The following is a 15,362-nucleotide window of genomic DNA, read 5'->3' on the forward strand; positions in this document are numbered from 1 at the left end:
ACTTTTCTCCCAATTGAGAAGTTAGAAAAGAAAACTAAAAACTTAGTGCATAACCCGATTGACATAGACTATAATTTACCCACAAAAAAAGTGGTTTTGGAGCGTGGGGGCAGTTAAATTGTTAAAAATGGGATTCCCGACTGATCCGCCTCCAATCCGCAAACTTCTGGTTTTGCCAGAGGCAGGAAGGGGGCGGGTGACAACCCACTCCCAGGTAATTTAAATATTGTTTTTCCCCCGTCCATTTTTAATTTAACTGCCCGAGGATGGGTTTCACACAATTCATGAAACCCAGCTGTTAAAGAGGTGGGGACGGCTGCATCCAGGAGGTAAGTGGATTTAAACCTACCTACTGGATCCAGTGTCCCTGTCTAGCTCACCCCAGCGATCGGAGACCCCCCGCCCCCACGAGGCCTCCGATCAGCCTCCCAGGCCCTCCCCTCCACCCCTTCCCCCCCAAAACGATGAGGCCGCCCCCGATCCTCCGCCACCCCCAAATCCTTGCCCCCCTCCGCCACCCCCAGTTGCCTGCCGATCCCCGACCTCCCCCCTCGCCGAATCCCGGCCTCCCCAATCCCGTGCCAAACCTGCAACCCCACCCCGCTGCCGATCTCCCTATCCGCCGATTGCCGACCGCCCGCCTCACTGAACCCTTGCAACTGAGGCCTACCCGCCCGCAGCCAGCCAGCCTCTCAAGAAAACTGAGGCCTCACATTCAAATTAGGCCCTGCTGGTAAAGTCCGCGGGGCTTGCGGGAAACCCAGCCTCCCAGGTTTCCTGCCCGCCTCAGACCCCTGCCGCCCTCAACTCGCCACGCCGAAGAAAATTCCAGCCATAGTTTGTATATTTGCATAGTGGAAAGAATGTGCACAAATACATAATGTTAAAACCTCATTGCATGATTAAAGATTTAAAACCCGAAGGGGGAACAAAGCGCCCCAAAAAAGTTAGCGCCCCTCTGCCGGATATTCAGTACTGGAAGCGCTCCACCTGCTTGGGGTGCTACCACTGAAGTTCGCGGCGCTATGTGCAACAGTGCCACGCGTGGCAGCTTGTAGCGCCGCGTCATTGCTGGCCTCCTTCCCTGATTAAAGGAGGGGCTAAGCGTTGCGGCACGGGGGCCCTGCTAGACCACTAGGGAGCCGTGAAAACAGCCCGGCACTCAAGAGTGTCGGACTGAGCGATCGCGGACGGCACCCTGAAAAAAAAGGGAAAGGGGACAGGTACTGGCAGTCAGCCAAAATAAAAATGGCCACCCGACTCCTGCCCTTTAAGTACTGCCGCCACCGGTGCAAAAATGCCCCCTGATCCTGTCGGACACATCATCCGACGATAGGTCAGGGGGCACAAGGGAAGTTCGTGGCCAGGATTCAAGTGGGCCGCTGCATGCGGTGATGACGTCATCGCCGGCAGCGCAGCGCCGCAGGGCGCTACCGGCTATCGCCGCTGCTAATCTCCCGCTGAACTTCACGGGAGGAGTTAGCAGCGCCACACCCAGGCGCTAGGGGATTTGCGTCCCGTTAGCGCCCCTGGGGGCGCCAACGAGAGGCGCAAATCAACCCAATTTTTCCCCCCTAAATGTTTTGAAAATAGAGCACAATGTTGATTGTGGTTATGACCAAGTTGTAAATTTGGATACAACATACTTTTTCCAAAGAACAGGAGTAGCCTGAACAAATTTGGACTTGCTCCGACACAAGTAGAAAAGTGGCTGCTATCACCCTTGATTATTCAAATCACTTCGTTCATGACTAAAGTTCTACAGCAAAATGAATCACTTAACCAAAAGCTTAGTCAAAAAAACCTGTGAAGCAATCACTCACAAAAGGAAAAGTGAGGCGTTTAACCCGAGGGCTCAGTTCTCCAGTACTAGTGTTGTATGATCTGTCCCAATTGTGCTTTCTACCCTCAAGTCAATTTCTTATGCATTCCCAAATTTCACACTGAATCTCCCCTTTTTGAGATTAACTAGAGGCCTTCATCAAATGTGTTTTGGAATTCTAGGTACACCACATCACAGGGCTTTCCACAGTCTACTGAATCAAAAAGGTCAAGGAGGTTGGTCAGGCAGCAATGTCCCCTTGTGAACCCATTTTGGCTGTTGTTTATTAGGTCACCACCACACAGGTAATCCTTAAGTTTACTCCTGATAATTAAATGCATTATTTGAAGTTGTTAAAAATATACTGTGCATATAGAAGTTATACAATTTTGAATGGTCCATTACAAAATTATGTTTCTAAGCTAACTGATCATCTACTAGAGCTTATACCCATTCCTGTTTCATCGTAGTCCCATTCAAAGGAGATTCTGCAGACCACTAATGGCCAAACGTCTGATGGAACCTGCTTCACTCCAGCTTACAAATAATGACTCAAATGGGGCAATTATCAGCAGGAAGAGGCACAGAGGGGAATATTTTTGCACTTGATATTGGGCCTTGGGACTCATTACCATTGAAACGGCAACAGCATCAGGCAGCTCGCTAGTGAAGCGTGATTGACGATTGGGCCACTGTGACGCCAGCAGCTGCCCTCAGGTAGGTGATGAGGGGAGCAACCGGGAGGGGGCGATCGGGTCAGGAAGGTGGTGGCGATGGGGTGGGGGGGGGTAGTAAAGGTGGTAGGAAAGAGCAGTGGCCCACATTCTTTGAACATGGTGTCGGGAGGGGTACTCCTGCTCCTTCGGGCTCCACATTCAGGAAAGTATATTTTAAAAACTTACCACATTGGTTGCGATTTACCAGCTGGTCTCTATAGGACCTCCTGTTAGGCTACGTGTAGACCTGGTTTTCATGAGTGCAGCCAGCACTGGCGCTGGTTGCCTCAGGGTAAACCAAACTTGCAGTGGGGGGCCTCAAAAAGGCATTAAGCCCTTTATTTGCATATTTGAATACCTAATGCTTGTTTCAGGCATGGGCACTGCACACAGATTTTTTGGCATTTACCAATGTGACGGGCAGCACACTTCCAGCTTGTAATGAGCGTGCGCTTCCTGCCTGCCAGCTTGTAATGAGCGTGCGCTTCCTGCCTGCCAGCTTGTAATGAGCGTGCGCTTCCTGCCTGCCAGCTTGTAACGAGCGTGCGCTTCCTGCCTGCCAGCTTGTAACGAGCGTGCGCTTCCTGCCTGCCAGCTTGTAATGAGCGTGCGCTTCCTGCCTGCCAGCTTGTAACGAGCGTGCGCTTCCTGCCTGCCATATCGGTGGCTTAGGAGGCAGTTTAGTGCCTGAGAAATGGGTGCTGCGTGGCTGAATTTCTAGGCCAATGTGTCGAAATAACATTATGGGTGGTGCATTGAACAAATACACCATTTCATCTGGTGAATGCCATTTACCTAAAAGATATGTAAAATTGATGAAGAGGGAGCTTCACAAGGCCAAGTAGCTTCTCCTGCCCTGTGTTAGTCACTTTATTCCAGATCTCTATAATCATCATGTTATTCTTCATCCTCTCTAGTAATCTGGGAGTCAATGTGATTGGAGCAACCTGGTAAAAAGAATGAAAGATCTTAGCATACCTAATACTTGAGATAGTTTTGAAAGTAAAATGCAATTCCTCAATAATGATGAAGTACAGTTTATGTCATAGGCTGGATTGTTCAAACTATTTTCATGGGCTAATTTTTATTTCTTACACTCCTCACTTTTAAATGGTCATGAGCTGCAGAAGGTGCAATTACATTTCTGTAAATGATGACCACTGTACCATGCAGTAGCTGCATTGATAATGCTAGTTTAAAATAAATATATCACACTAAGCACTAGTATGGCTTTTTTTTTTTTAAGGTTAATACTGAAATCCTTTTACAGTAATCAGAAGTTGTGCTCACCCACTTTTTCTCTTCCCCCATCCCCAGCACACATTCTCCTTTTCCCTGCTGGCCATTTTATAGCAATTATAAAACAAGAATCTCTTCTTAATGCCTTATTCAAAATGTCAGCATATATAGTCCATTATTACTTGTTGAATCTCTAAAAATAAAATCTTACCAGTGAAAAGTTAAAAATTGGGCGGGTTGTGCTCCAGCTAACCGGGGACCTGGTTGCCTCATCTGTGCTGAAAAGCTTACATTTTAGGTAGGTATTGCACTGTCGTTGGATACTGCCATCTCCCATGACAAAGTCCTTTCCATCAGGTACCATCAGGAGAACATGCAATAAGAAGCCCTCTTCTTCCTCGACTGAAGAATTGAAATGTCCTATTAAACTTTGCACTGCGGGTACAGAGGAGGGATGGGGATGGTCTGTGTGGTAAATTCTGGGTACGTCCTTCATATGACTTTGTTTCAACCGAGCTTCGATATTTCTTTTACTGGGTGATTCAGGGGCTTGAAGACCAACTGGGAGGGGACCTATCGGACACACATCAACACGTTTGTGTTCCGGTAGCAACTTTGGTCCGGGGCTGGATACAGCATAAGAAGCCTTCGGAGAAGCAGCTAATCTGGCATTAGCACTGGTAAAATCTTTGTTGTCAGCTGCAAGCTCCACAGACACCTACAGTACAAACAAAGTTATGACTTTTAATGCAAGGGAAAAGGAGATTAGACCGTGATAAATTCAATCTAACTCAATAAACCTTTGAGGCTCCTGTGTTAATTTTCCCTTCCTTTGTTCGGCCACATTTTCTCCCTTCCCCTCTCCGGAAATTGACTCTTTGCTGGGGTACAATTCCATGGGCACCAGTCATCCTCCAGAACATTCCTTGCCAAAACGGCCATCCTTTACGGGAGCCTAGATGTGAGTATTGGTCGGCTATTTTATCTGAGAGGGCATCACACCCAACTCTGATTTTGTCCTCACCTAATATCCACAAACATGCAGTTCAAACAGGGGCCGCCACTGAATGGCAATCAGGAGCAGGAACCCTGGCTAATTTGTCCCTCCCTAACCAAGGGGCACGAAGGCCGATTTTAGCATTCTCACTGCAACCAATTAGAGATCAGCTAATTCAGTGCAGACCGGAATTCGAGCCAGAGACCTTTCTGGTCTGTACAGCTCAGCTAGTCACGGCATTAGCCAGCTGAGTCATTGGGCAAATTCACAAACTGTTTTTCTTCCTGACAAAAATTAATATTAAATTAGACGATGGATAGAATTTAACAGTTAAAAGCAGTTCAAAACAACAAAAGCACAAAATAACTGATTTTGTATTAAAATTACTAAAATTAAAAAAGAAATGCCGAGTGTTACTAAACATCACAAACTATATTCTTTATTTCTCTTAGTCTTTTTGGATGCATTTTTTTTTTTTTTTTTTTTCGGCCTTTGAATGCATTTTTTTCCTTCTCTCCACGTCATACTATTCATCAACCAAGCATGCATACAGGTGACCTGCGCCTCATCCTTCAATGTTCCCTATCAACTACTGCACAATTTGCTATCTTTATTTCTAATGTTTACCTTTAAAGGACCAATCTGTTGCTGCTTTCCTTTATTGTCGCACACCATTTCCACAGGCAATTCACTGGTTATACTTAACAAATCTGATTGAATGATGGCTCGAAGTGCAAGACAAGCTGTGCCAATCAAAATGGGCTTCAGTGGGGGAAAAAAAAAATGAGGTTAGAATTACTTGAACAAATAATTTCACAAAAAGTTATTATATACATTATTAAAACATTTATTGCAATAACTGTACAATGTTATTTGTGCATTTTAAAAATCCATCTTTTTGTAATCGTGTGTACATCAGAAAGAATTTGTTCTGTTTTCAGGGAGAGGAAATCAGAAAGAATCTGGTTCCTGGACTGCTCACGTATGCCTCCTTGTGGCCAGCTTCAAGTAGCATGGCAAAGGCCCGAAAGCAATTCAGACCCATTCTCTTGACATTAAGATGTGCATGGCCAAAGGTGATCAGGTGAGCAGAGAACAAAAAAGAATGTCACACATACTGTACTAAGTTTTATTCATTGGAAAAAGAAAAAATCTGCTCCAAAGTACACATTTAATCACGATTTAGGTTGAAATGACTACTTTGAACCCCAAACATTCCAATTGTAGGTAGAGGAGAGCTATGAACTGCCTTCCAAGGTCCTAAATATAACTCACTGGAATAGCATGTCCATTCCCATCCTTCTGCTAACAGCCACATGTTTCCACTGGCCTAAAAAGAGGAGGCCCAAATTTAATGGCAAATCTCAGGACTGGATGATTTCCTGAAAAGAATGGGGCTACCAACCGCACTGCTCTTCGTGATCACACAAACAGGTATTACAGTTAAGGTCACCAACTGTGGTTAGACCTATTCTGGGAGGTTCCATGACATGACCTACTACTTCAAACTGTTCTGCCTCCATTGGGTGATTGGGTAGTTAACATAGGGGAACATAAAGGCAATAGTGACCAGAATATAATACGCTTTAAGATGATAATAGAGAAGGACATAAGTATGACAAAAACCAGGTTAATAGATTGGAGAAAAGCTGATTGAGGGGCTGAGAATAGAACTTGGGAAGATAAAATGGGCAACAATATTGGCAAACAACGATGTAGAACGACAAGATTTCTCAAGATGCTTGTTTTTCCAATTAAACTTAGAAAGCAAAAGATAAAAAAAAGTTTTCAAAAAACAAAATTAAGTATAAAAACCTTGAATGTCAGAGAGAATTCTACATTCACAACACCTCACAGTAAGAGCATTAGCTGATTGGATGAACCTACTGTCAATCAAATTGTGGTCGCAGCCTGATGTGATATCATTGTCAGTCAAAATAGGGATGTGAACTGATTGGATACTGAGCTGGTACCGCTCTGATGACAATTTTTTCTTTTTCTCAAGACCCTTGTTTTTCAATTAAACTTAGAAAGCAAAAGATTTAAAAAAAACATTTTTTGCAGGTTTTCAAAAAACAAAATGAAGTATAAAAACTTTGAATGTCGAAGATAATTCTACCTTCACAACACCTCACTGGTCGTGATTTGTCCCTCTCTGTGCCCACCACTCGGATGCCATTCCGTAATCAGATTGGTCATCGAGGAGTGGCAGCAGGCAGAGGGGTGGGTTTGGAAGATGCAGCTGTTAATCAGAGACTGGGGAAGGGGAGGCGGAATCGATCAACATTGATTTTTCTCCCAGGTTGCTCGCAGCCGTTGTCCAAGAGATTAATCTTTAATTTAGAGAGAGTCCAGAACAATCTGGAAGGGTTGGCAACCCAAATTATGGTCCTTGGCAAAGTACAAAACTTTAACCACTTCAAGTTATTATTGATTATGGAGTGAATTTGAAATTAGTTTGGTTTAAATAACTGAATACTAGGTCAACAACATTTTTTTCAGGAAAAACATGTCAAATATTTACATTATCAAGTATCTTTAAAAAGTAGTTAAACTCTAACCTTTTTCTGTGTACTCTTCCTGGAGTAAATGCTGAACACAAGATTTGAGTTCCACCAACGCTCGATCATTAAACCACCAAAACAGATAGGAAAAACAAAACGCTGCTGGAACTTCACAACTGTAGAAAATAGAAAACAATTGATTATAAAAATCAGTATTTATATCATGGGAACATCACCACCTGCAAGTTCTGCTCCAAGTCACTCACCATCCTGACTTGGAAATACATCCCCGTTACTTCATGGTCGCTGGGTCAAAATCCTGGAACTCCCTCCCTAACAGCACTGTGGGAGTGCCTTCACCACACGGACTGCAGCGGTTCAAGAAGACGGCTCACCACCACCTTCATAAGGACAATTAGGGATGGCAATAAATGCTGGCCTTGCCAGCCATGCCCACACCCCATGAATGAATAAAAAAGGTACTTATATGCCTTCTTTCTAAAAATTCCTCCTTAAATGTCAGCTGTTAGCTCCTGCCACTATTACTCTTTCGCACAGCTTAGGGCAGTTGAGCAGCAGCTTTCTGCTTGGCCACTGTCAAGTGCCGCTCAGTTGACCACCAAGCCTTACATTCCCTGCAATTACCACAGTGTTGCCTCCATCATGCAAACCAAGAATTCCTTGGTTCCACCCAGCAGGAGGTTCGCAAGAGCTATTCCAGGACAGCTTTTCTTCCACCTCCTCGTAACCCAAACAAGTTCCAACAGCCTCAGGAAGCACACATTTAAATTTCAGCTGACTACTCTGAAGGCTCTCTTTAGAGAGCCTGCAATCAAATAGAAATATGGAAAAGTAAAATAGCACTTAAAATCATTAGTCTTATACTGTGACATATACCATTGACTTACCACAGTTTACTGTACTGCACCTCATATATAGGTTATTGATGTTCCTATTGTGGCGTTGCCACATTGGGGAAACACTGTGTATGTAGATAAACCTGTATAATCCCCTTTTAACTGCTGTATTCCCCTCCCCCCGCAAGACAGTTGCAAGCTGAGAGGAATAAGGCATGTTCAGACTTGCCTGCTGCTGAGAGAAGGAAAACCAATCAGGTTCCAGCAGGTGACCAATCCGTGAGTCATCACAGGTTCGCAGGCTTTACGAATTCAGTACTGTATTGTGAGAGTTGGAGTAAAGACCTATTTCTTGTAGCTCGCTGTGTTGCCTATTTCTTTACGCGGGAGACTGTAGTCTCCCACACTATCTTTTTTAAAAAGACCTTTTAAACATTTTATCCTACTCTTGAGGTCTCTCGAAGTGCATACCATTCTCCAGCCAGCAAGGCAGGCAATGTGGCCTCTGCCAATTTTGAGACGGCCACAAAGAAATGTGGAAGTCTAGCTCAGGGACATTCACTTCATATTTTCTTGTAGAGAAGGATGTCGGAATAAGTTCCTGGTCTCATTTATCAGCGCCTTCAGATGACATGGCCGAGATCAGGAAATCGCCGGAAGACAAAAACATCGGTACTAAGCAGCCTGTGATACAATGTTAACCACTCTTTTTTTAATTAAATGCTCCACAAAGATTTTTGTCTATCCCTCCTACCTTCTTTTGTAACTTTGCTGGAAGCTACCCGTGTAATTTCAGATGCCATGGAAATGCCTCTGGCTTCTCCTCTTGAAGATGTGGCCACGGGAAAATGATACTCAACAAAGTAAGTGCTGAGGACAGGAAAAAAGGAATTGGAATTTAATTCTTGGAAAAATATGTTATTCTTCTCCAAATTAAGTCAAGATTAATATTTAAAATTCAAAATTAAAAATAAATTTACATTTTAATTGCTCCTGAACCAATAGAAGATAGATAATATATTATTGTACAACAAATATTAAGGGGAGAAAAAAAATCACATTTTCCCTAAAAGTAACAAAATCTATACAAATATTTCTTGGCTCCCAAAATACAAAATAAATTAATATCTGCAAATATATATTCCCACAATTTTTTGTCCAGGGATGCAGTAGGCCTCACTGCTTTTACATCCCACCAAAAAACTCAATCTCTTGTGGTAGTGTAAGTAGAGCCCCCCCCCACCCACTGTTTCATCCCTTCAGCATACAATGCAAGCGAGACTGGTAAAGCAATCCATAAATGTTAATAAGACAGAAACACAAAATTAAGGTACGCCGGTTAAGAATCTAATGCATTTATACAGTAATAATGGTAGGCAAGTCATGGGGCCAGCCTATTCTAAGATTTAACCTACCCCTGAAATGGTGTGAAAGAAAGAACTTACATTTATATAGTAGTTTTCACATTCTCAGGTCACACAAATGCCAAGCAATGGCCATCTCCAACAAGAGAGAGTCTAACCACCTCCCCTTAAAATACAGTGGCAGTACCATCACCAAATCCCCACCATCAATATCCTGGGAGTCACCACTGACCAGAAGCTTAACTGGACCGACAAATATAAATGCTGTGGCTACTAGATCAGATCAGAGGCTGGGGAATCTGCACCACATGGCTCGCCTCCTTACTCCCCAAAGCCTCTCCACCACCTACAGGGCACAAGTCAGGAGTGTGATAGAATCCTCTCCACTTACCTGGATGGGTGCAGCAGCAACACTCAAGAAGCTCGATACCATCCAGGACAAAGCAGTCCATTTGATCGGCAGCCCATCCACCACCTTAAACATCCACTCCCTCCACCACCAAAAGACTGCAGCTATGACCATGCAGCACTCCCTCAGTAATACACTGAAGTGACGGTCTAGATTATGTATTCACACGAGGATTGAAGCCACACCTTCCGACTCAGAGGCAAAAGCACTAGCAAATGAGCCAATCTGACATTGCAAGGACAATAACAATACTCTACTGAGCCATAAATATATATTTTTCATATTAGAAGCAAACATAAGAATTGCACATGCTGTGACATTTCAGAATTTACCATTTTCTTCCTGGGACAGGTCGAGGTGGCTTTCCTCTGCTGCCTTTTTGTTTTGGTGTTGTTTGTGCGCTGTCTGGAGGAAGTTTTAGCGTTTCAATGATGACACGGGCCAGGTAAATGCGACCCAGCAGGGTTAGTCTATCTACACTCAACTCAATAGCTTGCATCTCCTGTTCTTCATGTAGTAGAGGACCTTCTTGCACAGGATAGGAACTGTAGGTAAGAATATATAGTTAAGAAACTATTAAACACATGCAACTCATAAAAGCCAAGTCATTGCAAAGTCTCTATAAAGGGCAGATTATCCTAGTATATAAATGCATGATGTAACACTGAGCTATATTGACCAGGAGGGGTCCGGATACAATCCCTTGTGTATGAGTTAACTAGTTTTAACTGAGGTGGCTGTGAGTGTACTACAAATCCCCAGGAGGGAAGGGAAAGCCAGAATTCCCACTACCAACTGTCACAAAGCAAACACTGGCTTGTACATGAAGATTGACCAGTTGGTGCAGTACCAAGAGGTTACATAGTAACAGCTTCAAGCAAGAGAAGACCTTTGGTTCATCTAACCCCACCTATCCTCCATATCCTCGGTACATTTCCAATTTATGCCAGCCCAATTCACCACCTTTTGAAGGGGGTGGGGAAAAGAGGGAGAAAAATGGGGGGAAAGCACTATTAATTTTTTTTTTAATGACTTGTATTTACATAGTAACTTATGTTGCTCAAGAATGTCAGAGATTACTTTGAAGAGCAGTGACGAATCGGCAAATACAGAAAGTATAAATACAAATAGGGAAAATGGTAAAATTCAAGTTTTACATATGCATATTATCTCTCTGATGGTTCTGATTACAATTCAACATTTATGTAGTAACATTAAAGGATGTAAAATTAGAAATGGTGAAAAAACTGAAGTACTATTCAGCTCCTCAGAATCATTACAGAAGTAGTGCAATATAAATACAAACTCTACTGGAAGACAGGCCAATATTGATACATCAGAAGATAGCGCAGGGAGAATATCTCAGTTAAAAAATGCTCTCCATCTGTATTTTCTCTAAATCATGTAACGTATTTTGACTTGCTCTCAATTTGGGTTTTAGCTCATACCTAGTGCTGCTCCAATGATGAGCTATTGATTGTTGTACACAGGAGCAGCTCTACTTGCTCACACAGAAGTCACTGTTTTAGACCAACTTAGTCAACCAGCATTAGTTACTTTCATCTTCGGTGCATCTAGCTCGGAATACAAGATAATTCAAAGGAACTACTTTTCTGCAAACGAATGGAACTACCCTTCCGAACCCCATTACACAAGTATTTCATAGAATCATGAAAATTACAGCACCAGAGGCCACCATTCGGCACATCATGTCAGTGCGGATTCTAGCTTTTCAACTAAATACACCTACTCTCATTCCATTTCCTTGCCCTTTCCCCATATTCTTTTATATTCTGCCTTTTCAAATATTTATCCAGTTCCTTTTCAACAGGATGAGAGAGTGAATTTGACTGAATTTTTAATCACAAAATACTAATGATAAGGAATGGTTAAATATCAAAGATAAGTTGCAAATCACAAAAGAAAGGAACCTGCATAGCACTGCTGCGTGGCAGGTAGTCAGGCAGCTTTACATTCAATGAAAAGGTCATCAACAAGGAATGCACGCGATTTAAAAAAAGATTTTTTTATAAAACATTGTGCTGACCGAGCCATCTAAGCAAAATGCAATTCCGGTCATCGATTCAAACAGATTCTGGCAAGTAGACCTTTGAAGAGATTCATACATAGAAGCATAGAAAAATAGGAGCAGGAGTAGGCCATGCGGCCCTTCGAGCCTGCTCCGCCATTCAATATGATCATGGCTGATCCTCTATCGCAATACCATATTCCTGCTCTCTCCCCATACCTCTTGATGCCTTTTGTGTCTAGAAATCTATCTATCTCCTTCTTAAATATATTCAGTGGCTTGGCCTCCACAGCTTTCTGTGGTAGAGAATTCCACAGGTTCACCATCCTCTACGTGAAGAAATTTCTCCTCATCTCAGTCCTAAATGTCCTACCCCGTATCCTGAGACTGTGACCCCCAGCCAGGGGAAACATCCTCCCTGCATCCAGTCTGTCTAGCCCTGTCAGAATTTTATACGTTTCAATGAAATCCCCTCTCATTCTTCTAAACTCGAGTGAATACAGGCCGAGTCGACCCAATCTCTCCTCATAAGACGGTCCTGCCATCTCAGGAATCAGTCTGGTGAACCTTCGCTGCACTCCCTCTATGGCAAGTATATCCTTTCTTAGGTAAGGAGACCAAAACTGCACACAGTACTCCAGGTGTGGTCTCACCAAGGCCCTGTATAAATGTAGTAAGACATCCTTGCTCCTGTACTCAAATCCTCTTGCAATGAAGGCCAACATACCATTTGCCTTCCTAACTGCTTGCTGCACCTGCATGTTTGCTTTCAGTGACTGGTGTACAAGGACACCCAGGTCCCTCTGTACATCAACATTTCCCAATCTATCACCATTTAAATAATACTCTGCCTTTCTGTTTTTCCTACCAAAGTGGATAACTTCACATTTATCCATGTTATACTGCATCTGCCATATATTTGCCCACTCACTCAACTTGTCTATATCCCCTTGAAGCCTCTTTGCATCCTCCTCACAACTCACAATCCCACCAAGTTTCGTGTCGTCAGCAAACTTGGAAATATTACGTTTGGTTCCCTCATTCAAATCATTGATATATACAGTAAACTCTTTCTTATCTGGCACCCATGGGACCAGGATGGTGCCGGTTGATGAAAAAAATCTGGATAACAGAGGTATACATACCAAGGCAATTTTTAAACAAAAAAAAATAAAAACCACTGACTAACAGCCACCGCGGGAGACTCTGACTCAGCAAAACGAGTGCTGGATGGATTCGGCAAGATTACCGGTTATCTATTTTGCCGGTTATTAAAGTATTCCAGATGATTAAGCGGCGTTTAAACAAGAGTTTACTGTATTGTGAATAGCTGGGGCCCAAGCACTGATCCCTGCGGTACCCCACGAGTCACCACCTGCCATCCCAAAAAAGACCCATTTATTTCTACTCTCTATTTCCTGTCTGTTAACCAATTTTCAATCCATGCCAGTATATTACCCCTAATCCCATGTGCTTTAATTTTGCACACTAACCTCTTATGTGGGACTTTATCAAAGGCCTTCTGAAAATCCAAATACACCACATCCACTGGTTCTCCCTCATCTATTCTACCAGTTACATCCTCAAAAAAGTCCAGTAGGTTTGTCAAACACGATTTCCCTTTCATAAATCCATGTTGACTTTGTCTAATCCTGTTAATATTTTGTAAGTGTCCCATTATCACATCCTTTATAATAGACTCTAGCATTTTCCCTACTACTGATGCTAGGCTAACTGTAGTTCCCAGTTTTCTCGCTCCCTCCTTTTTTTAAATAGTGGGGTTACATTTGCTACCCTCCAATCTGCAGGAACTGTTCCATAATCTACAGAATTTTGGATGATGACAACCAATGCATCCACTATTTCCATGGCTACCTCTTTTAGTACTCTGGGATGCGGATCAGGCCCTGGGGATTTATCGGCTTTCAGTCCCATTAATTTCTCCAGCACACTTTTTTTTACTAATACTAATTTCCTTTAATTCCTCCTCCTCACTAGACCCATGGTTCCCTAGCATTTCCAGGAAGTTATGTGTGTCCTCTTCTGTGAAGACAGAACCAAAGTGTTTGTTTAATTGCTCTGCCATTTCCTTGTCCCCCATTATAAATTCTCCCGTTTCTGACTGTAAGGGACCTATAATAGTCTTCACTAACTTTTTTCTTTTTACATACTTGTAGAAGCTTTTACAGTCCGCTTTTATGTTCCTTGCAAGTTTACTCTCATGCTCTATTTTTCCCCTCTTAATCAATCTCTTGGTCCCTTTTTGCTGAACTCTAAACTGCGCCCAATCCTCAGGCTTGCTACTTTTTCTGGCAACTTTATATGACTCCTCTTTGGATCTAATACTATCCTTAATTTCTTTTGTTAGCCAATACAAAACCACATTTTTAAACTACCCGGTTTCTACTCACCAAGTATGTATATAATATTATGTTTACTGTCATTAAATATGTTGCTAAAATAGTATATTACCTGACATTCTTTCCTGCCTCATTTTGATTCAAATCAGTAACAGTGTGATCTGATGCATGATGGGGCAGTCTGTGCTGGTTATGGGCATCAGCTTTGCAAAGGGACTGCGTCCTCGGTTTTTTCCTGGAGGTATCCAACTCCTCATCTTCACTAGTAAAATCACTTATGCTACTTTCAGATTTCTACACACAAATAAGAACAAATGGATTAGAAATCAAATTAATATGGGTGAAGGACTGATTTAGGGCTACACTATACTGTACTGCATTTCACTGGACACCAAAAGCCAGCTATTTTAGGTGTGTAAAATTTGCATAAAATTCAGTAACAGCCATTTTGCATTTTTAATTAGGAACGGAAATTAAAGATTACTGGGAACATTACCAAGCTCATTCAATACTACATTAATTGTACTCAGTATCATTTCAGACAAATCAGATAACAGGAATGCTCAGTTTAAGAGTTTGGGTTGATTTTGGTGCTGCAGTACATTAGTGCATGACATACTGTGCTGTAGTTGGTGGCATGTGAGCTCAGAATACCTCAAATTCTTTAAAATAATAAAATGTACATTGTTAGTCACGTCAAAATACATCTCTGCTGGACAACCAGGCTTCCAATAGTCTTGATGATTGCACTATTTCCATTTCACAATAAAAATACAAATTAAATGCCATGCATATCAACATTGAACAGCACCATGTAAATACCCTGACTAAGTTTGTTGTTACGGACCAAATCCACACTAGACAGCCAGAACATTGGTATCATCTAGTCTCCGAGACCAGTGGAAAGATTTTGCCCTTCAATTGGCTGTGTGCATGGAGATGCATCGAACACCTCCCTGAAGAGTACACAGTTCAGTTAACTACTCTTTACCTTTCCTGATGTAAAAAAATGTTTTTGCAAACTTCAGATAAATGAAACAATTGTAATATAGCTTGGTGCTACAT

General features: G+C 42.5%; 1 protein-coding gene across 1 annotated transcript in view; it reads right to left on the bottom strand.

Annotated features, from left to right (window-relative positions):
* c2cd3 (C2 domain containing 3 centriole elongation regulator) overlaps positions 1-15,362 on the bottom strand; it is a 154,804-nt gene that overhangs the window by 90,151 nt on the left and 49,291 nt on the right. The window contains exons 9-15 of the mRNA XM_085999470.1: positions 14,410-14,591; positions 10,241-10,453; positions 8,890-9,005; positions 7,336-7,454; positions 5,402-5,536; positions 3,989-4,495; positions 3,334-3,485 (exon numbers count right to left, since the gene is read on the bottom strand). Of these exons, the coding sequence (XP_085855596.1) occupies positions 3,334-3,485; positions 3,989-4,495; positions 5,402-5,536; positions 7,336-7,454; positions 8,890-9,005; positions 10,241-10,453; positions 14,410-14,591 (1,424 nt within the window). The remainder of the gene's footprint in view (positions 1-3,333; positions 3,486-3,988; positions 4,496-5,401; positions 5,537-7,335; positions 7,455-8,889; positions 9,006-10,240; positions 10,454-14,409; positions 14,592-15,362) is intronic.

This window comes from Somniosus microcephalus, chromosome 10, assembly GCF_052327205.1.
Source record: "Somniosus microcephalus isolate GS21.2 chromosome 10, FLI_Smic_1.0, whole genome shotgun sequence".
Lineage (NCBI taxonomy): Eukaryota > Metazoa > Chordata > Chondrichthyes > Squaliformes > Somniosidae > Somniosus > Somniosus microcephalus.